The 23984-nt window shown below is 38.3% G+C and overlaps 1 protein-coding gene across 8 annotated transcripts in view; it reads right to left on the bottom strand.

Moving 5' to 3' along the window:
- GHR (growth hormone receptor) overlaps positions 1 to 23984 on the bottom strand; it is a 150731-nt gene that overhangs the window by 10947 nt on the left and 115800 nt on the right. For 6 of the 8 annotated variants that reach the window (XM_038125367.1, XM_038125369.1, XM_038125364.1 and 3 more), the window contains 4 exons: positions 21981 to 22046; positions 3632 to 3761; positions 2421 to 2581; positions 1417 to 1595 (listed from right to left, as the gene is read on the bottom strand). In XM_038125367.1, coding sequence (XP_037981295.1) covers positions 1417 to 1595; positions 2421 to 2581; positions 3632 to 3761; positions 21981 to 22046 — 536 coding nt within the window. The remainder of the gene's footprint in view (positions 1 to 1416; positions 1596 to 2420; positions 2582 to 3631; positions 3762 to 21980; positions 22047 to 23984) is intronic. The other 2 variants (XM_038125365.1, XM_038125370.1) reach the window with 1 other exon arrangement.

Below are 23984 nucleotides of genomic sequence, written 5' to 3'. Positions count from 1 at the left end.
ACTATCTGCAGATTTTGAGTTTCTTAAATATTATTGATTTACTGCCTAAACTTAACACATTTCATATGCTTTAAAATAGAGGCTAATATATCAAGTGTATATATATATATATATATATATATATATATATATATATATATATATATATATATAAAGAGGCTACTATATTAAACCAGTATAGATAGAAAAATGGAGAATTATTAGGAAAAATCGTTCCAGACATTATAGGCCTGTTTAGCTGTAGACTTATTAATAAGGACTAGGTTAAAGAGAAAATGCTAACACTGAGAAGGACCAGAAGTGAGGAGGGAGCCAAGGTCTTTCACAGGTGAAGCAAACCAGTTTGACTACATTTCAACTGGTAAATCTGGCTATATTCAAATTGTTTAAATTTTCCTTTTGTAGTTAATGACAAATTTGTAACAGTATTATCTGTTTGGGTTTTTTTTTTTTCTGCCAGTTAACTCAGTTCATATTAATAAGAAAGCAGAGGAAGGATTCTGCTCTGACATGATGTTCCGACTGCATTGAAGAAGAGCTCTCCATATGCAAATATGCCACGACACACTGGCATTTAGCCTATGCATTCAGGTAAGATGGGTACAATATCTTTCTTCCCTGTAACAGAAAAACTAACTACATGAGAAGTTAAGTGATTTTCAAAAAGTAAGCTTAAAAGATATGTGATATATTATTTTATATTTTCACAGACTATCCAAAAACTTCCTCTTGATGTCTGGTATGAAATCTGTCTTATCTATGTTGCAATATTTTTATTTGCTTATTGTATAAAATTTTAAACTGTAAATCAAAGTCAGTTCCTTCCTTCCTTCCTTCCTTCCTTCCTTCCTTCCTTCCTTCCTTCCTTCCTTCCTTCCTCCCTCCCTCCCTCCCTCCCTCCCTCCCTCCCTTCCTTCCTCCTCCCTCCCTCCCTCCCTCCCTCCCTCCCTCCCTCCCTACCTTCCTCCCTCCCTCCCTCCCTCACTCCCTTCCATCCATACTATAAGTATTAAAACTTTACAGGTACTCTGAAGAATATGGGTTGACATGGTGATATTTACCAAACAAAATATTCCTATTGGGACTACTGAAACACCATGCACTGTTTAAATAGTTGAAGCTTAAGAAATACTTTATCCTTGAAAACACTTGCATATATCTGACTCTTCCTGTACTTACTAATCTAACACAGGGCTTTCTGGGTTTTTCATTTTCCTGTCTGTCAACTATCTTGACACATAAAGTTACAGTATTTGCTAGAAAATGTCAGAAAAAAGTATGTATATTGTTTTAAGAAACAAGGCATTGTCTAATTAGCAATTACAAACATGTTTTTCATAGTAGTACAAGAGTTTTAGGGATAGAACAAGCCTGCACTGCACTATGACTAATGTATAATAAATATTTGTTTCATACCTCCTTCCATTTTGTCTCATTAACTTCTTTGTACTGCAATTCATATTCCAGAGTAATCCATCCCTTCCGAACATCTGCTGTTGGTGGTGGATCCCATCTTACCTGGATATCCCCATGGATCCCAGTCTGACTAGTATTTAGCAGAGTCCAGTTAAGGTGGACAGGGGGATCAGGTAGTACTGTTTAAACAGAGTATTTGGAATAAAACAGCCAGTTTTCAATGTGAAATGACCATTCTTACTACATACTGATAAATTATTTCAGGACTTAAAAAGTATATTAACCATGTATTTTCTGATTAAAATCAAATATATTGCAATGTCAAAGCTATTGCAATTTTGATAACAAGAAGGCATCCTGCCAATTTGCAGTAGATATATTCTGCACAAATCTCACCCAAGCAACTAATAAAGAAGATTAAGAATTAATGCTCAGCTGAATAAAAGAGAGCAATGGGTATTCTAACCACCTGTAGGAATAAATTATCTGGATATGCAGTTAATGGTGATACACTACCACTCTGAACAAGCAATAACATCTGTAAAGTCCCAGGCAGTTAAAATTCATATTGCCATAAACATAAATCCTAGCTTAGAAATACTAGACATCCTGATCCTTTAGATTACAGCTGATTCAAGAAAAAAATAGCGTTTGGCTTCTAGACCTTTGCAGGATCAAGGTTTTAATGCAAACTTTGCCCTTCAAGGAGATTTAGCATCCATTAGAAAGGACTCAAAGTGAAAGCAAAGACAAACTTATTTGAGCATGCACACATTTGAGAGACCACTGGTATTTAGAAAAAGAAATCACATATTTTCTTTTATCCTTTAAGCTTTCTTCCAATCTAGATAATATTTTCTGGTGTGGGTCACATTACAGTGTTACAAAAATCAAATCCCTTCCCATGTATCATATTTTAGGTACTAACTTTTCTGAGAGGCAATATTTAAATACAGCCTAAGTAATACAAAAGCTTATAGAGGTAAATACATATGGAAGCATACCTATTTCATCAACACTGAAACATTTTTTATCATATACTTCATTTTTACTGGCAAGCTGAACACAATATGGTGTCCACACAGAGGTGTAAGATGCATTGAAGTAACAGCTATTTTGTCCTGAAGTGATATAATCAGGGCATTCTTTCCAGTCTTCCTCATTACTAGAATGACAACAAAAATGCATATTCGTGAGGGAGAGGTTTACAGACCTTACAAAGTACAAATTACAGACGTTACAAGGCACAGTACTGATAAGTTGTAAAATTTATGAAAGGGATAAAAACATGTCAATATTGATGGTGATTTACAATGGAACCACTATTGAAGAAACCTGCATAACTGAGTTTAGGTATTCATGTACTCTTAGTGGTCTGGAAAATATCTGAACTTTAAAGTGCCTTCTAACCCAAAGCATTTTATTGGGTTCCTATGATTTCTGAGATGTCTCAGAGTAACTAAGAAAGCCAGCCTTGCTATTAGGCTTAAGTCTGCTATGCAATTATATCATTACCATCATCAAAAAGCATCTGTAAATCAAAAAGATCAAAACCCTGTTCATTAGAGGGAACAGAAATGTACATCCTCCTATTCCTGTGAACAAAAGGCCTATTTCCTTAATAGCCATTACTGGTAATATCTATGTCCTTTTCCAGGCTGATCATTGTAGCAACCTGAAATTTAAAAAACTCAAAGTGGAGCTGAATCATAACTCAACAGGACTCAGGAACTTTATCCCAGTATCAGAGCAGTCTTTTCCCCTGAACCTGTACATCCAGACTCTACCACAGCAATTGATCAATGGGGACTTCATAAAACTTTAATAAAAATTTGAAAGGGCCTGTATCCAACCTCCACATCTGTGCACACGTATAAGGAATCTCAGTGTTGCACGTAAGATGGATAAAGAATAAACTGAACTTGCCTATTAAAAAATCCTTACCCAAGCCATATAGTGTTCAGTTTTGGATTCTGCAACCTGGACTTAAATTAAGTAAGAATGTGTTCTTAATCATCTATCAAATAATGCTTGTTGCTGCAAATTGCTCAGTAACTACCAATAAATTCTAACATTGGAACAAATGTACTTAAAACATGGGTTTATACCCTTAAAAACAGCATGGCTCATATCACAGCAGAAAATTAACAGTAGCAACCTAACAAGCATGGCAAAATAAATCACTTTTCTCTTTTCCTGTTTCAGCTTTTATTACCTCTTCTTGTACAACAGCTGTAGTATTCTTGGAACAGTGAGGTTATAAAAATTTCCAGCGGTCCAAAAACACGAAAATGTCTCCATTTCAGGTGATCTGCATTTGCTGATTTGTGGCCACTGCAAGAGGTCTGAAAAAAAAAAAGCAGGGGACAGAAGGATACACATTAAACAAATCCAAACCCCAGACTAACATGCTGTTAAAATGAAACTCAGCACCTTTAATGAATAATTAAATCTTCCCTATCCCTTATGTACAATGAGGCAAGATTTAAATTCTTACGTGCATACATGCAGATGACTATAGAAGCCATAAATTTGAAAGATGCGTCAAGCTCTCTTTTGTACCATGTAGAAGTGAATATTATCACAGCCTGACACTCAGCATAGGGAACTGCCAGCCCTACAGTTGTAACTGAACAGAAGAGAAAAGTCTGTTTCAGATGGAAGGAACCTAAAACAATCATCCAGTCCAACTGCCTGACCACTTTAAGGCTAACCAAAGTTTAAAGCCTGTTATTAAGGGCACTGTCCAAATGCCTCTTAAACACTGGCAGACTTGGGGCATCGACCACCGCTCTAGGACACCTGTTCCAGAGTTTGACCACTTAAGGAAGCTTGTGTCCAGTCCAAAGCCTTCAGGTGTAGTTTTTAAATATTCCCACATGTCCTGTCACTAGCCCTCTTATCAGCTTTGTTTCCCTCCTCAAGATGCAATCGAGGACATTCAAATCTTCTTAAACTGCAGGGCCCAGCACTGGACGCAGGGAGGTCACACCAAGGCTGAGCACAGTGGGCTCATTGCCTTTGGACTAGCTGGCTGTCCGCAGTTTGGTTAGTTCAGTACAGATACACCTGAATTAGCACTTGCTTTGAAGAAGGTGTGGTACTGCAGAGCTTCCATCAGACTCACCACAGCTTAGCACATACCCAGCTGATGCATTTCACCATGCCTGCTCATGACAGAAGCTACCTTGAGCTGACCTCAGGTTTGTGTGCACAATGCTGTGTGGATATAACCTGCTCTGAGGGAGATAAGGGGACTTCTAAGCATGGGCATGTTCTGCCACATGCCACTTCTACATCCATTATTTCTATTCTTTGTCAAAAAACAGAAACTATGAAAGCTCATAAAATGCCTGCTACGATAAGTCAGCCACATCAACCCCTGTGAGAAGTATAAACAGGAAAGTTGCAGGTATGACTCACTGCTTCCAAAGTCAAGCCTTAACTTTTCCCTGATTTTGAAGGTTCTAATTGCCAGTGTTCCCTATTTGGCCTGAAAAGCTTTCAGAGGAAGATCAAATGTACATGGAATTGTCCACCTCTCTTCACAGACTATCTGGGAATATGATCATTTATTTAGGAAAATTTCTCCAAAATGCACTGAGGATGTAGATGTTAGTCAGGTATTTATAAGTGGTGAAATGATCCCTGAAAAGGGAAAACCATGGTGCTCCTAGACCCTACATGCAAAGGTCTTTGTGAAGGTTTTGGCAGTATCACAGCTGTGAATATCAGAATTTCAGATAAGATATAAGGAAGAATTGTGTTAGTGTCAGGGTGGTGAAACCCTGGAACAGATTGCCCAGAGAGGTGGTGGGTGCCCCACCCAGGAAACATCCAAGACCATGTTGGACAGGGCTCTGAGATCCTGGCCTAGTTGAAGACATCCTTGCAGGTGGGCTGGAGTAGAGGACCTTTACAGGTGCCTTCCAGCCCAAACCAATCTGTGATTCTGTTATAATACTTGATACAAGATATTTACCTTCAAAGTCAGAAAAAGTATTAAGATACAGTCATCCACAAGCACTAGGCACTTCCTGCTGCACAAGAGGATATTGTGGCCTTCATGAACGCTGACTCCTTTATTTGTGGCTCAGACAGACAGAGCCACTCCATGCCGGAGCAATCTGTATTTCTCGGGCTCAATGGTTTAAACTGTGTACTTTATATTACACACTGCCAAGCATCCATATCAGGCACTAACTAATACACAAGTATTATTAATTTCTGTTTTGCTCATCCCATAAAATTGTCTGATTTTACACTTTGGACAGCGAACAAGGCCAAGAACATGCCTGTAAATAGATTTCACAAGCTGGTTAGATTAAACCTCTCTGCCCTTCCCTTCCCTTCCCTTCCCTCTCCTACCTCCCTAAAGCATTGAGAATTCATCTTGCCACCCTAAAATAACTGAAGTTTGATTGGAAAGATTTAAAAAAGGCTGGCTTTATTCTTAGCCAGCCTGTTCTATTTCACTCAACTTTAAATAACTTTCAGTTTAAAACTGAAACAAATTTTGAAATGAACTGTTGCTGCAAAGGGAAAAAAATTGCACTGTTCTTTTTCCAGAAAATATTGAAACAGAACATTTTTACTATTGTGTCTGATTTTTTAAGTGTGATATTTAGTGTTTGACAGCTTTGGCAAAACTTCAAAATGCTTCTGGGATTGATGTTGATTTGAGCTTTTACACAGTTTTACATCATTTGTCAAACAATTTCCATGTAGTAGATGTCTTTGTTAGAAACAGCACATGGTTACAAAACTGCAAATCGTTGTAACATAAATCCAAAATAAAATAGGATAAAAGATTCAAGAACAGTATTGCATTTCTAACTTTTAAAAGTGCGAGTGTTCCAGCTTTCAGATTTGAATTTTCTTATTTAATTGAAAATCAAATTATTATATAAAAGCAAAACAAAGGAAAAAACTGTTTAAAAACAGAACAAGAAAAATGAATTAAATTTTCTGCTTTTACTTCAAAGACATGAATAAAATTGTCTCAATTGCATAATACCTATAATCAAGAAGACACGTGTCTCTCCCTTCTTCTATAAACAGATAGTGTGTAAGCAAGTAGATGCTATGGCTTTTCCTGTTTCTATCCTCAGCTACATGCAAATATAGCTATTTTTACTGCAACACATTAGGAATTTGAGAAAATGACATATTGGAAAACTCTACTAAATTAGAGTATTTCTGTTGATGTATTTATACCTGTATTTATAGCTAGAACATATAATATTTAAAGACCATGTTTTCATCTGTAGGAGTAAATAAAGTGACATTATTTTTTCACATAATGAAATTAACTGAATTGAATCAATCTTCACTTAGATTTTGAGAGGTCCAGCAGAATCTTAGATATAGGCTCTACCATGTCTCACTAATCAATTCTCTGGAATTTACCAGCTTTATGCACATTTTCAGATGTACAAACTCTTATAGGAAAACAAATCATAACACAACCAGAATGGCATCATTTGCAATGAAGAGGATTAGCAATGCCGAATACAGATTAAGACTTGGTCTCTTACATCCTAACTTCAGAGGAATATATCCCCAAGTGTCTCTTTTTCCACTTCATCATGACTGGACCATTAATTCTTTCTCTCACAGATGCTCCTTCAACAGTCCCAAGAATTTTTGAACAGGGAGCATTTTTGTTTGGGATTCAGTATTCCTGGTTAACGAGTTTATATGAATACATACATTTTTATTTTATGACTATTTGAAAGAAACATTATCTTATGATAAACATTTCCAGTTTCTGTGTCAAGTTTCCAGCCACAGATTTTGTGACTGACTGAAGAAAACTTTAGCCTATAAACTTGTGTAAGGCTTGGCATTCCTGGGGTAGAGCTCATGAATTCCTTGTTTCCCACACAAGTCAATTATCAGCATTGTGCACCCTGTGTGAGCTCCATCTGAACAAACTGTCCCAGAATGTGATAACTGTAAGCAATAGCTCAGCTGAATGCATTTAGGCATAAAGACAGCAGAGTACTGAAAGTAAAGGCTGTCAAACCGAGATTTTAAATAGACTAGAAGGGCAAAACAAAGAGCAAAACAAAGCATGGATGCACACTTGCTCATTTCCTATCTAATCCAGTAAGTTCCAGTCAAACTGTCATTAATAAAACCACTCACTTTACTCGAGATAATGGCTTGACCAAATATGCCACTTCAACAGGAAAAAACATGGAAAAAGTATCAGAAGGATAATTCTTTTAGAGACTGAATTTAATTTTTTATTTTCTTTTTCTTCCCTGTTCCCACCCTTCTTTAAAAGTCCCTCTAATAAAATATAACTTAAAAGGAGCTGCAAGTGTGAAAGAGTAAGGAACTGACATGTGTAACGGGTGTAGCAAGACAATTTTTCATCATCTTGGAGAAAGTCCTACTGCCACCAGACCTCTAGTACTTCTGCAACAGTGGAGAGTACACAAATATCCCACTTATTGGTGCAGGACTTTGGTAGGTTAAATGATAATAAGCATATGACTGATTGATAAAAATCAAGCTAACTAAACTCAAAATGATAAAAGGAGCTGCACTTTTGCTGAACAAAAGGAGGTGTTTCTAGTTATGAATTTTAGAAGCTTCAAGTAGAATTATCCATTATCAGAACTTCCTGTACCAGTCAAACCTACAGCAAAGTTAAACTCACAGAAGAATAACATGTCCCAATATGCAAATCACTGATAAATGAAATCTTATGCAACAGCACAGCTCTTCATATAATCCATTCTCAAAGCACATACAATGTGTCACTGCTAGAGTGCAACAGAGAAAGGTGGAAATGACAATACAAAGAAGGGAATTCATTACAGTTAATACTGAAAACAGCTACGAAGAGCTGGAGTGCTATTTCCTGTAGCTCAAATTGGTACATTGGCAGTAAATGCTCTGTCAATTAGGTCCTGCTCCTGAATCCACCAGGCTCATCAAAGGTTGGGTCATTTAATAAGAGCCAGTTGATTTCTGTGCTACCAGGAAATTCTAATTTGTTTAAATTAGGCAGAAAAATGAACCACATTTGGTGTCAGTGGATGATGTGTTGAATAGATATAATCTAGTACTAATAAATTGTCAGACATCCTATACAGAGAGCGGGAGATGCAGTACAGGGAGACAACAACCAGGTCACCTCTTCATCAGGCTGCTTGCTAATCTGACCCAGTTTTTGCCTTAAGTAAAAGGGACCCATAAAGGACCAATGAGTTCTGGAACAATTTTTTGTGGAAAAGAATAAAATTTATTTAATGTCAGTAATAAATCAGATCCTTTTGTACAAAATACTTGACAGAAACAAAGCAAAGCTTAATAATATCTGATATCACAGAGTTATTAAGTTATTCACTGTATTACAGTGAATGGATACAGAATGGAAATGCTGTGTAAGAGAATGTTATGCCCATGGAGTAAGTCTAAATATTTTAATAGCTCATGATAAATTCAGGTGTTTTTCTTAGAAGAATGGAAGTGGGATGTTTACCTCTGCATTGAACATTAATTTGATGACTGCTACCTCAAAATACATTATGTAGGCATCCCTGCAAAACAGGTAACAATTCTGGCTGTTCTTTCAGAAAAAAAATTTCTTCCATCTTTCGTCAAGTGAGTGATGTAGTCAAAAGCACAAAAGCCAGGAGAAACTGTGCTTATTCCATAGCATAGAAGTCCAACAGCTGTGCTGGTTTCCCATACTTTCTATGCTATTAAGCATCCACAGAACAGAAATCAATGTGGCTCACACATATAAGGGTAGTACACACAAACAAAGTAAATAAAGCTCAAGATTGAGGGAAAAAAACCCTATCATGCAGCATTACTCAGTACCATAGCCCATGAGATAGTACAGGGAGGAGAGTGGATGTACACATGTGCCGTGGTCCATGGTACTTGGTATGTGCTTTCCAAATCATGCCCTCCCACATGCAGTGGTGGAATCAAGTGATTTCTGTTGCAGGTAATTGCTGTTTACTGGCCTGCCCTCATATACAAGAAATAAAGGGAAGCAAAGCCAAAGGTCATGGCAATTGTAAACAAACCCATTTTCAATTCTCTCTTAATTGCTTACATAGTTGTAACTTAAATTGAAATTACCTTTTCAAGAAATTATGTACCAAAAAAAAAAAAAAAAAAAAAGTGTAATGCTTTTATCTGTTACAGCCATTGCTGGAGATGTTCAGTATTAAGTAGCATTATGTGGTAGGGCATGTGAGGAAATATGGTCCAAATGAGGTCCTGTGGTCAAATAGAATGTGCAATTAGCAAACACCACAAAAGGTCTTCCATGCCCTTCTCAGTGCAAACAAATTTTTTAGTACTGATAATAATTTTCAATATCCTTCTTTCTCCTGCATTTGTTCTACCAATTTCTAGTCCGAAGCTCATTTCAAAGTTAACAGCTGTCTAAAACCAAATGCATTGCTCCCTACCATGCAGCAGTGAGGGGTTATCCTTGCTGAGATGTGGGCCCTCCAAAACTATCAGAGATTGGTGCTCAGAACCAGCACCAGAAAGACAAGCTTCCCACAAAGAGAAGCTAAATTTCAACTTGGCATTCCCAATCCAGGCCCTAACACCTTCCCAAACTCTAAGAGGAGAGTACTCAGAGGACATGGGGAGTAAGACTGTCAGGTTTAAGGACTGCAACTTGGCAAAACAATGAAAAGTCACTCTAGGGCACATCTTAATGCTCCTGCCTAAATGTTGCAACTTACTTCCCTTGTTTTAACATTACCTCCCTTCCTATAAAAAAGAAGCTGCACAGATGGGGCACTTTGACTGCACTGCAGTGGCTACTGGCATTGGGTGAGGGTAGCCAGGTCTTGGTCTGACCAGGGGAAAAGAGGGGACCAAGCCTTGAATCCCGGAGCCTGGTGGAGGTGGCTGGGGCATGGAGCTCATGGTGGGCAGGGTACTGTGGGGCACACCTTGCAAAATCTGGCAGCAGTAAATGTCCGTGCAGTGGTGTTAGGAAAGCAAACAGAACAAGTGCCAGCCTGAGAACAATACAGAGAGTGTTTTAACAAAGAAAAAGCTACAGCACAGCTAACCTGCAGTGGGAGTAGAAAAATGGAGCCAAAACAGGGAGAAAAAGAAACAGGAGAACAAAGACAAAGGTGAGAAGAATGAGAAAATGACAGGTTTGGAAAGAAAAGCACAAGAGGGCATAAGTGGTTACGACAGGAAGGCAAGGGCAGCAAAAGACTTGAGGTAATAAGGCAGAACAAGCATGACATTGAAAAGCTACCAATGAAATGCGTGAGCTGATGTAAGCCTGCAGTCAGTCTAACTCAGTTCAAACAGTGAAGACAACAATTTCTGGGTCTGGCACATGCATGCCCTGACAATGTAGAGCAGAAACTGCAAGTACCTGGGATCACCCAAGAGAGATACTAAGGTAACAGACTGGAAGCAAAAGCAGGTGGTTGCAAGGGCAGTGTGAAGAGACAAGCAAGCACTGAGACAGCAAAGCTGTTTAAGAACAACTGCAGAATAATGACAGCACAACAGAAAGACTGTCTTCCAAAATCTAAGTGTCAAACATCAGGTCTCATACAATCAGCGCTCCATGAAAGCAGGGCTGTGAGTTTGCCACGTTTCATTCACAGCCAAGATGCAGCCATGCACTAACAATGATATTATATCCCAAATTCCATGAGTAAGATGATAATGACACTATTTCCCAAACATCATCAAAACAGTGCTGGTTATGCAGAACTGTGTCCTGATAGTTGTTGTTTATTTCCCATCCAACACCCTTGTTGCATTTGAATGGAGTAACTCACAGAAATATGGCCCCCAGTCTGGCCTTGTTCTTGACATTCAGTCCTTTTAATTCACACTGCTCTTGGCAGATCAGAGTTAATCTCTAAATTCTTGTACTTTACACTGTTAAACTTTCAAGTTATTTCTGATTTCTGCAGACTTTAACCATTCTTCAAAACAACAGCCATCTGGTATATTTGCAGTATCTCTTTCATACATGACAGAAAAATCCTACCTTGTACTCGACAGAGATTTTAAACCATCTCCACTTCAAGCAGTAGAATTTGGTTTTTATTCAAGTGAAGCAAAAATTCCAGTTCTATCCACAGAACAACTATCTGAATATCTTTGAAGAGCATTCCAAAAAGGCAACAACAATTTGTTCCATAGTACAGAGGGAAGTTCCCTGTTACAGTCACCATATAGCAATTTAAAATCTATGGCGATAAAAACAATATGGAGGCTGTTACTACAAGGGTCATGCTTTACCTTTACCTGGAGTGAAACTCCATAGGATTTTACTGAGCCATTCTCTGAGAAGTGCTACTACAAAAAACATCCTAGGCAAGCTGGGCCACAGGCACTCAACAGAAGCTGAGTCCTCAAAGCAGTCCAAGCATTCCTGTGGCAGTGATGATTGAAAACTTTTTGAAGACTGCAAGTCTAGTGATTTTTCACAATTCTTCATCATGACAACCACCCAATTTCATCTTTAGACAGACTGTGAAGTATACAAGGACTTATCTGGTATTTTCAATCTTTTTGCACCTTTAGTCCATAACATTTTCTTTTGGATCCCAAAGAAAACTGAATTGAGTATTTTAGAATATTCTGTTGTGCCATATTTCTCCTGTGCTTTTTAAAGTGTCTGTTTTATTACTGTGGCCAGGATGTTTATTCCTTCCATAATTCAGAGCTTTATCATTGCAGTGAATCCTGAACTATGAGTTTCTAGCTTCAAAGTGAAATTTAAAAACCAAACCCAAGAAGAATAAAATAATTGTTTTCTCCTCCTTTTGCCTTCAAACTTAACAAGAACATGAGTCTTTGCAGTTTTGCAGTGCTTTTGCATTTGTAAGAATGTTCTTTTTAGTAGATTTCAAAGGAAAATCACTGTGATAACAGTTCTGCCTCCTCCTAAGCAAAGTTCTAGTAGTCCTACTATGATTGTCCTTTTAATAGTATTTATAAAGCAACAATCTCCACCTCCTAATGGCCAGAAATGAAGCCAATGGTGTGATAGATCATTTAAAAGTCCTGCTAATTCACAAACAAGTTTTATTTGAAAAAACTCCAACCAAGAAATCAGAGTACCAAGCAGTTCTCACAGTCATGACTTGACATATGTGCTTTGGATCCCAGCTGGATTCCTGCACATGAAAGGAAATGTATGTGACACAGCTGTAAATTACAAACAGGGAGTTTCTGAAGTTCTTCCCAAAATAGGAAAGTTGCTGAGCTAGATGCATCTTGACTTTATCTGAAATTCAGGATGATGTAAATATCAAACAAGAGAAGAGCTCAAGTCAATGATGTTAGACTGATGGAATTAAGTCAACAGCGGAAAAACACACCCCCACCCCCAGAAGTACTGGCAATTCAGCACTAGGATGAACAAAACACCAGAGAACATACAAACAAGGGACAATCATGACTCAGAAGTGAGTTGGACTTAAGGGAATAACACATATTTTCCTTCAGCTTTTATTTCTGTCATCTGGCTGCGAACCTAAAAGATGTTCTGATCATCTCTATGGCACTAGGTGGCCAGAAGTAAGCCTCCAGACTAATCCTTATTTTACTACTGCAGAGGAGATTCGGACAAAACACTCATATTCAAAATCACAGTGGACAGATTATAAAGGATTTTTTTTTTTAACAGAGTGCCAAAAACTATTTATTTACATTATGTATCCTCTGCTGAACTTGACTTTCTCTGGCACCTGTTTTGTCTTTCTAAGAATCCAGAACTGTCAGCCCTGAGCTTTAGCGCTTACATAGGGAAAGGTCACAGACAAAATACTTGAAGTACTTTATAGCACTTGAAATAAAGGCTCCTGAGATATTCTTGAAGTTTGGTGGCTATTAAAGAATGAGACTTTCCCATGCAGCTTGCTTTCCATCTTCCTCCAATGACATTTCATAAACTAGTCTATTCAAATTACTAGAGGAGGTGTTTAGAGGGAAGATGTGGTTTTTTCATATTTGAAAATACAGACATTTCCTAACAGGAAAGAAACCAAGCCTAAACATTCAAGTGAACTAAAGACCAACCTAGGTCTCTTGAATTACTGTAGTCTTTAGCATGCCTAAGAAGACTTCATTTCTGATAAAAGCATAGACTTTTAACAATGCTATGCCAAGGAGGGGTTCATTCCCCTGAGTGCCATTCATGCAAAAGAAATACGGTTTTCATACTTTATTTAGGTTAACAAAAGATTAATAGGCACTATCAATAAGGGAAGATCTAATGAGCTTTTAAAACAATCAAAGAAATAGAGGTCAGTCAGGAAACAGTCTTACGTACCATTTTTAGCAACACACTTTCTTCTCCCCTAGGAGCTCTCCAATATGCAGTTAAAGTCAGGAGGTTATGAACATTTTACACACAATACATGAAGAGTTTTGCAACTGCTCTCATACAAATTATCATTAAACAATTATACACCATCTCCCCAAAATTACTGCTTTTTGCAGGGGAGAAACAGGAGCAGCAGAGAGGTTTTCTTTGCGAGCCTCAACTGAGTTCAGATGGCTCGAAGGAAGAACAGTTGCTAAATCCAAAATGGTTACTCAGAAAATCCTGCCATCAACAACTTGCTTCAATGTGTCAGACACACTTTAAAGACACACTAAGTGCCTGTCAGTTAGAAAGCTCCATTTGCAATCAGTTTCCTAGAGGCAGGTGGTTAGTCACTGATACATATGCTATTCATTGACACTAGGTATTACAATGAGATACACCTTGCCTGCTCAAGAGACCCTGTAATTTTGGAAACCCTGAAGAACTTACCTCCTACATTAAGCATGTGTCACTTTCCTTCCTGCACAAATTTCCATGCTCTCTTGAGTTTTCTTTCAGTATCCTCTGCTACTTTGTAAATGACAACAAACACACCATCAAAGCCAGAAGTTGTGATTTTGCTCCAGCGCCTTAGTAAGAGCAAAGGGATCTTAAAACAAGTCACAGACCACCTATGTGCACTTAGCCACATTTTCCTGATACAGTCTCAGAACTGTGATGATTCCATCTACCCCTGCACAGTAAGAGTTTGCTACTCAGACAGGTATAAACCTTATAAATCTTAAACATTGTAATGTTATAATCACACCATCTCCTCATCAAAAACTGCAAGCTGTAATTACATAAAATGACCAAAACTACATTTTTGGCACACTGAGGATTAAGCGATTATTTCACTCTTTCTACAGGTGAAGAGAAATACATGATGAGTTCAAGAGTGTTAGACTTGTCTTTAAAACAATGAATACAAAAAAAACCTGTCAGGATGACTCATGTGAGACCCTCCCTGAGTGATGATAAGAAGTTTTACTTCAGGAAATTGTTCTGTGTCAGTAAAAAACTCCTCTTCATTTAGCGCTGGTTATACTACTATGTATCAACATCAGCAGGTAAAATGGAGTTACACAAGTCTAAGGCACAGAAAAAACAAAATCCAGTTTAGTTTTGGGTAGAAAGTTACTCTTCCTACTACAATTAATGTTGGCAGCCTTGTTTCACATCCCATGTGATTTACCAGTTTTGCTCAGAACATTTAAATTTTTTCTAAGAAATTGCCTCAGAACATGTCTTTAAGGAAGTTTTATAGAGGTTACCAAGTTACTGCTCAGTCACAGGTCTTTTGCACTAGTCCTGGCAGGCCCAAATACAGTGAACCACAAACAAGAACATTATGACTTCTTTTTCAACAGGAAGATATTAAGAGCAGTATTTTCCAAATTTTTGAGGTGTAGAATATTAGTAATCATCAATGAGCATATATTTGTTCTTAGTAGACAATTTCCAAAGGATCTTTGAATTTCCCTGCATTTTTGATATCCGGCTTTTCACCATCATACTAAGACTGGATCTTCCTATGGTAGAAACTGTTAGATCCCAATGCCTATGGACAAATATCAACTGTACATTTTTTTTATTGTTCACAGAAGTCCGAGACACTCTCAAAAGTAATATAAAAGAAATTGTTTGTGAGATTTTTCTATTTGATTTTATTTTACCAATACAATATGCTGTCTTACAGGTCTTCTAAATTTGATATGTTATGGATAGTATTTTATTAAGTTTTTCAACTTAAGAAATGTCGAAGGGTATACTGATATAGTTTAAGGAAACAGAGACTGAATGATAAAACTAGAATCAGAAAACATCAGGCCAAAAAGTAAATGCAAAAACCTATTTTAAAGCAAATAATGTGCAATGTTGATATGTGAAGGAAAACAAAAGGAAAACTAACCAGCTTTGGTTCATTTTCAATAGTGTACTTATATAAAACAAAATCTGTTGAGCTAAAAGATAAACTGTATGTTTGATCAGATTTCAGTGGTAAAGCAGTATCTGAAGAGGGAAAAATGAATGTTTATGACTAACTAATGACTAAATTATACCCCAAAGTTGAATACATTTCTTGAATGCAATTCAAATTGGGATCAAAAAGTCTCTGTAATTATTCCCATAATTTTGCTACTCAGATAGCTGCTTCTGTTGTAGCAACAAGAGTGACCTTGTGAAATGTTACCCTTTACTTAGGTACAATTCTTGATTATACAGCAAATCATACTGTCTCAGTTTATTTAAATAATTGCTAAGTCTTGATGGTCCTGCAGAGCCAGTGCAATTTTGGAAAGGTGAGATGGATTATACATTATGGTATGTGTTTCAACAGAATTTGTCAGGAGACAGTTGCAGAATCCTCACCTTGAGACTTACACTGCTGAACCCCTCATACAACATTTAAATATTCCTGTAATTTCAGTTACTGCAGATGTTATTATGCTGAGCTAAAAGCAGCCCACAAAAAGTAGATGAAAAAAGACAGAAGAAAAAAAAGGAAGAAAAGTGTGCAGAAAGAAGACCAGAACCCAAGTATTGAATAAATCCTATGACACCTTAGTGGAAGCACCTTTTAAAATGCATGTTATAGAAAGAAGCTTAAACAGGTGCCTGAGAACAAAAAAGCCAATACACAAAGTTGCAATTTAACTGAAATAAGTGACACCAGTTAGTCAGTATTATAGCCATAGGTTTATATTTATTCTGGTTTTCCAAAAAGTCAGAAGGAACTGCACAAATTGGCATCTGCGTTAAGAACCAGCGAAGGCTCATTCACAAGCTCTGAGTAACTGACAAAAACCCCCTAATTTTAAACAAACACTGCTTCTTTCAAAATACTTTTTCTATTTTTTTGCTATTCTGAGTAGTTACAAAATTAATTTTTAATGAAAACATAAAAAGAAAGAGCAAAGTATTTCTGTGGAAAGTTGACATTCACAAAACTCAACAGAAAGCCAGAAGTTACAGCAAAATGTTAGATCTGAAAAAGCTGAAAACTGAGGAAAAGGATTAAATGGCAAAAGTAAACATGCAGTCTCTTTAAAATGTTGCAACATTTTAGACCTACTTGCCCGTACTGACATGTCTAAGAAGTAAACTTGTCAATAAAAGCCCACCATGTTTGTTCTGCCATTGATTTTGAGACCAGAATGATCCTGAACAGTTGGACAGGTTTACATCAACCATTATAGTTGAACTTTGCAAAGTGATAAACATGGATTTGTTTCCTAAAACACTGCTGTAAAAACTCTACCAAATGAACGACACTATTTTCTATCTGCCTTCCTTGGCAGATGTTCATTAGTGTTTAATGCTGGTCACAGCTGGATTAAACTCAGGAAAGCTGAGCTCAGCACTTCAAGCTTGGAAGAAGAATTTGCATCTCTACAGACAAATTCTTCTTCAGCCTGCAATCCAGCTGAGTATAGCCAGGGAAGTGTTACAGGTTTTCTTTCCCATGGCCCTCAAAGCTGAGTTGGAAGTCTCTAAGCAGGGGCTCCCCTGTGACTTTCATCACCTTCCTTGCATAGCTGGGCTAAAAGTAATGTTAAAACAGGGAATGCAGTTAGGCTTTGGAAAAAATAATTATGCCTTGAGAGGCTATCTGATTGTTTCCACCGACTTTGCACTGCAGCAAATTAAGATATATTAAGATAGTCCCCAGAGGGAATATGAAAACTGCAGAGGTGACATTCAAAACTCAGGTTAGCATCAAAATCTGCAAAGTTCTGAGTTTATGGCAAATTTCTGGGTTTCTGTCACCTTGTTTATTTCAGTGACTAAGAAAAAAATTATACTGAATGACATCAGCCATCACATCAGATGGTCACCCTAGAAATAAAGTGCAAATAATTTCTGCTGTGTCTGCACAAGATATAGTATTAGTATAGTATACAGTATAATATGATTAGCTTCTGCATGTAGGCCTAAGACAATAAAAATACATATAAGTATACTACTACTACTACTACTAACTGTTTTAATTTCAAAATAGGAAAAAATGCTGGTAACTTAGGAAATGTGAAGACCATTTTTTCTTCAAATGCTCTCAGCTGTTTCTTTTGAAAAGGTAAGAAAAAATATGGATCACATCAGACACTGTCCAGGCAATGACAGAGATCTCTTTAACAAATTAATCTTTCACAAAACAATAGGAAGCGGAAATACATACAGCTTAGTTTTCAAAAATAAAAAGGTGTCCAAGCAGTTATATCCAGTAATGGTCCTCTATGTATTAATATTCAGCTCACCCTTCTTCCCTGAGATAGAAGAGTAATACAATAAACAAGAGGGCCTGACATGGAGACAGAGGCCTCACTGGTGACACAGAAAATTCCATCTGTATTTTACAATATGTATCTCTGTCCTTTTCTCACCAGCCAGCCAAGAGACTTAACTGCTTCAGGACTCAAAGAAAAAGAGACGTGCAGACATGATCTACATACACTTTGTCCCGGTGAAAGTGTGCAGATGTTACAGCAGAAAAAAATGGCAGCTGCTCTGAGAAGAGAGGTCAACTGAAACTTAACTGCTTCAGACAGAAGCAGTGACAGATTATGTTCCCCACAACAGCACCATGTTCCCTCTGCTGCACCACATGCAGTCAGGATCAGCTCCACAAGGGATTTCGGAGTCCATACTGCTGCTCTTGGGCAATGAAAACACAAAATTAACAGTGAAGTCACAATCCACAGCTCAAAAGCCCTTCTTCACACTTACAGGACCAACAATGTGTTTTGATACAACCATTTGACACAGTTTTGCCATTATGTCAGACTTCCAGGAACCTCACTTACGTTGACTTTGATCAGTATGACAGCAACTGAACTAGGGGACTGGGACTTTGCACGCACACACCTCCCTGCCTCCCAAGCCCATCCTTCCTGTCCCTCCCACCCTTTTTTCCTTTTCCCTGATGTTCAACGTGGTTCTTCGTAACATGGAAACACCAGGTGGGTATTGCAGGAGAAACCGGCTGTATGATTGCACAGTCAATGCATTCCAGACATGGGAAAGCTGACATGTTTGCATTTACTTTGGAGCACATAAGCCAGTAAAAGTGTATGAAATGCTGCTGGAGACTGGGACAACTGGGCAAACTCGCCTCCCAAGGTTGTAGGCAGCTTCTGGGAGGCCTCCTCCCTGCCAGGGATGCCAGCAGGGTCCATCCAGCCTGAAGACTGAACACTCTCTTTTGGATATCTGAGTAAAAGTAAGTAAGATTCAACCAAATACGGAGAAAAGATCCTAGAGCATCTCCACAGGTGCTTTGCTGCTTTGTAGTTGTGAAGTCTGCAAGGCCAAAGACTGTAAACCTGTATAGTTCTAGCTGAACCTGCTTATATTATAACTCTTTAGATAATTCATTGCAATAGATTATAAGGTTGTTATTTAGATACTGCACTGGCAATATTTAGATACTGTATTAGACATAAATCCAATAATAAACATCATCACAAATCCTGTGTCCTACTTCTCATGTGCAGCCAAGAACACTTCCCTCTACAACTCTGCTGCTACACACAGTTTGGTCTCTTTGTTGCCCAGGAAGTATCCCATGCTATCAGGGATTTCCTTCAACATCTCAAGACACATATAAGAAACCTAAACAGTAAATCAAATCACTTCCTAAACCAATGTGTTTGCCTTAAGCAGGAGACACAGGGTATTTAATAGGTACAAGTTGCATAATCTCTCTGTGGGTTTCCTGCTACTATCAAAGCAAGAGAACACAGGGAACCTTTCCATGATGCAATCAGTTGTTCCTGATCTCTACAAACAAGCCTGGCGTCCCTTTAACATCTGTAGCAAAGTGATGTCAAAAAGGCCCCACTGAACACTTCCCAGGGTGCTATGGATACATGCCACTACTGTTGCCCTAAAGCTTTCCGTGTTCTGTGTGGGCTCTACCACTTTCCTTCTCCCTGGGCTTTTTGGCATGCTTTCTGGGTGCAAAGACTTGGAATCTTACCTTCTGACTTCAAAGGGCTTAATTCATGCCCTGAAGAAAAGAGCTGAAGTGCTTTGATCTGCCACTGAAGATACTGATCTGCCACCTGGAGATGCTGATCTCTCCTCCCTGCCTGCAGTTCCTTGCCAGCTCCTGCAGCAGGCACAGCTGGCTATGCTATAGGAGAAGGAGGCTCCAAGGCCCCTCACTCTCCGCTGGCCCAACAGCCTGTATGACCAGGTGGTATAATGGACAAGGCAAGGGAAGAGCTGACTGCAACCACTGGGGTGGTGGCGGGATGGGCTGGGGGCATGGTGGGGAAAAGAGTGTTTTCCAGCCAAATCACTTTATCAAGCCAGTCTTCCATGTGACTGCAAAAAAACCCTTTTGACAGGCATGTGGGAGGCAGCCGTGGTTTGGAAAAAAGCAACCAGGCACAGATGAGCCCAATTCTTTCACTGGTAGTGAAAGCATTTATTTTGGGGAATAAAGAAAACAAGAAACCACCCTTGCTCCTCATGAGGTGCCTTAAGGCTGAGTGCCAGTGATTTTGCACAGCTTAAACATGATTCAGGGGTACATTGGGTGGAGTAACAGGCACAAGCAGAAGTACATCTGGTCCCTTGTCTTGGCCTGTGGTGTGGCTTCAGCAGCAGGAATGAGCATGAAAGACAAAAGAAATCAGCTTGTACTGTTTTCACATGCCACACATGAGCTTAATGAGAACAATTTATACCGATTAAATGAACCTGAAATTTGGAAGAACATTTCAGTGTTGACTGTATAACCAGCTCCAGCAACTTCGGCTCCAACAGATCTGAGAACCATGTACATTAAAGACAAATAAGCAAGCTGGTCTAGGAAACAACAACGGCATGAAGTCTTATATAAGTTTAGTGCCCAGCTTTGCTTTTTTTGAAATATGAAAAATTGAATTTTTTTTTACAATCCTTCAATTTTTCTTAATCTTTAACTATGTTTGTTAGTTCTACCAGGAAGAATAAAATGAAAAGTCAAATTATCAGTAAAAATACTATTGTCAAGGTATAAATTATTCCAACAAAACCAGAAACCAAAGAAAATGGGAAACACTACAGTATACCATGTAAGATTTCCAGGTTAATTTCTAGATGATAAAGCTTGAGGAAAACATTCAAATGAAATCAAAACATTTCAATGAAGAGAAAAAGGAAAATTATGGTACTCCAGAGACTCCAGTGATAACTGTAAAACAAAACTCAAAAACTTTAGTTTGTGACAGTTTCTGGGGCCTTATCTTAGCATAAGAGAGAAAAATTGTTGGAAGATGGAAAGACTAGTGAGAGCAGATTCAGGGTCCACATGATAACACAGATATAAGACAACAGAAGCATGTTAAAATAAAACATGTATCAGTAGCAGAGCAAACAATGCCATCAGCTAACTCTTCTTTACACGTCCCACTACAAAATCTAGCATTTGAATGTTTTAATCTTTGCTCTAACATATTTATTTGAGGTGACAACCTCAGTATCAGGTGTGTGTTTTTTACAGAAATCTCCACCTGAAACGGTTTGGTGATTCCTTAGTGGTTTGCTCATGCTAAGTATGGGTTCTGGGTTCTTCATTTTGAAAACAGCTTTTGAATTAGGAATACCACATAATTTTGTGGAAATTGGCTCCAATTCCACTACAGCCTTCACATTGTGCCTAAATTTGTACTGGTCTCTGGCACAAGGCATAATTTTATCACATGAGGCACAGATAGACTTTTCTTGCAGTGACTGCTTATATAATGCTATTATAGGTCAGTGTAGGTCTCAGTCTGTTGGTGAGATGTTTATACTGTTATCTGAGCTGGGAAACCAAACATAGGAGTGATCCCTTTTGAGTCCTAAGGGCATGGAACATGGTGGCACATGTTGGAAATTCCTATGACAGTGGCAAAATGCTGACAGATTAATCTACACCTGGCCCCCAAACATGCCTACGTATGTCTCACTGAACTATAAATCAAGTATGTTTTTACAAGTTTTCTTCTTTTAGAAATCACTCAGCAGATATTTTGAGCTCAAATCAGGATCCTTTTTCCCATAAAAGTGCCAAGCCTTTCCAAACCAGGTTAAGTGAGGAGCAGATTAAAGTATCAGTTGCTTAAGCATCTAGAGAAGCGACATTACAAAAGAGTACCTCTAATGCTGCCTTGTAGAAGGTAAGTCAAAGAACCATCACCCACTGTCAATGCAGAAAGCCTGTAAACTTCTTCCAAACAGCTGCTATTACCTTTGACAGCAGCTGCTTTCCATGATGGGGCTCTCTGTCCTTTCCCAGGTGCATCTTCTTCCCTGGCTTCATCAGAGTTGGAAAGGAAAATCAACATCCTATCCTAAACTGTTTTCAGACAAGCCTACCAAAAACCTTAAGAACAAATCTTTTAAAATAAATATGCTAAGACTTCCCTGTCTGGAAAAGAGATAGCTAAGTAGTGAGTTTCACAAAACCAGAAAGATGACCTGACTGATTAGTTACTGTCTCTTCAAATTAAAAAAAGAAAAAGAGAACAAAACCCAACCCACAAACCAAACAACCCCCCAAAATTAAAGAAACAACCCCCCCGCCCCCCCAAGAAAAATGAAACAACCCAAAACCCACAAACCAAAATGAAAGCTAAAGCAACTAGGAAGTAGCAGATTCAAAGGAACAAAAGACATATTTTTCCACACAGCTTGTAGCTGAGCTGTGAAGATCCTTACTGAATGGCATTTAGGATCCTAAAATTTTCTACATCTGCATGTTCAAGAGGGAAACTGTCAACTTTACATGAAAAAGTATTCAAAGGTAATGAATATCAAGGTACCACCTCTGGCTCCAAACCCCAGACACACAACACCAGAGGAAGGCACATTATTTAGTGATTGCTCTACTCTGCTGCTCTTTGCTGTGCATTTGGCAAGCAACAGCTGGAGATACAGGAGATAGGATACAAAGCTAATAGAATTTTAGGTTTTCACTGGCACAGCTATTACTGTTTCACAATGCTTTTGAAAAGACAGGCCTGCAAGGAAGACAGACATGAGTAGCAACTTGTGGTAGTTCAAAATATGTTTTCTACTATAAAGTAAATTACGATTTATTTAATTAGTTAACCTAGTTTTGTTATCCCTTGTCAGTACATCACAAAATTAATAAAACTTGCTACGTAATACAAACACGATTTGAGCTCTTTCCTCTACTTTTAGTAAAGAGATATTGGGCAAGCTCATGCCAGTTCACAGCTCTGTGCCAACAATTCCTATTTCACTGCCAGAAGAAAACCCAAGTTATGTACAATGTACACACAGAGAGCTCAGAAGGAGGTGTGTGGCAGAGGTAGCATGAAATTCACAGTTTTTAAAGGTGTAAAGCCCTCTACTCTTCTCTTGAACTCTACCCTGTCTTCTGTCTGTAAATAGCACCTCTCAGGCTCACTTACAAATTACTATATAAGCACCAGCATGAGCGTGCAGCCAAGAATGGGAAGTCTAAGCTGCATTCCTGTTTAGGTCGCAGGCAAAGTAGTTTCTTTAGTATCTTTTACAAAAATAGGCAATTTGTTGTAAGGAAGGACATACCAAACGAGACAAAAGGCAGCTTAATAAAGTCTCTTAACAAGCAGTCATTTAGGACCAATAAGACTGGTAGGTACTCCCTTGTGAAAAAAACCCTCCTAATACTTTTTCCATTACCAGAATAAATACAGCATTCATGTTGGTTTTTTGACTGCTCTAAATCCACCACTTCCAATAGCCGGCAGCAACTGGAAGCTCCTCAGCCAACCTGTCTGAATTCCAGGCAGAGCTATGACACGCAGGAGTCATTTAAAGAACTAAAGGAACAGAGTATTCCCTAAGCTTTTGTGATATGCTTATTCTGCTGCTGAGATTGTACCGGAGACAGTTGGAAAAAGAATTATTCATTGCAGACTATGATCTGCCCCACTCCACACGCCACCATCTCCCCTTGCAAATCTTGTGAAGCAGTTCTTGCAGCCTTTACTCTGTCTGTTATTTCTGAGCTGCACGTGAAGATAAGGCAGAGGAGGCACAGGTTTGGGATCCAGTCACATGCAGTCTGATGACAGACTACGATCAGTTTGAGAGATTAATAGGAGGGATGAAGAAAAGAAAAGGGGACTATCAGGGCCTGTAAAGCCTGCATAAGTCTCAGAAGAGCCAAAAATACCTCATTTTCAATACCTCAAGAATCAAGTCTGTGACAAGAATCAAATCAAGTTCTGAATGCTGTGTT

This window comes from Motacilla alba, chromosome Z (assembly GCF_015832195.1).
Source record: "Motacilla alba alba isolate MOTALB_02 chromosome Z, Motacilla_alba_V1.0_pri, whole genome shotgun sequence".
NCBI classification, from domain to species: Eukaryota; Metazoa; Chordata; class Aves; order Passeriformes; family Motacillidae; genus Motacilla; species Motacilla alba.
This window is presented reverse-complemented; position numbering and strand designations above follow the sequence as displayed.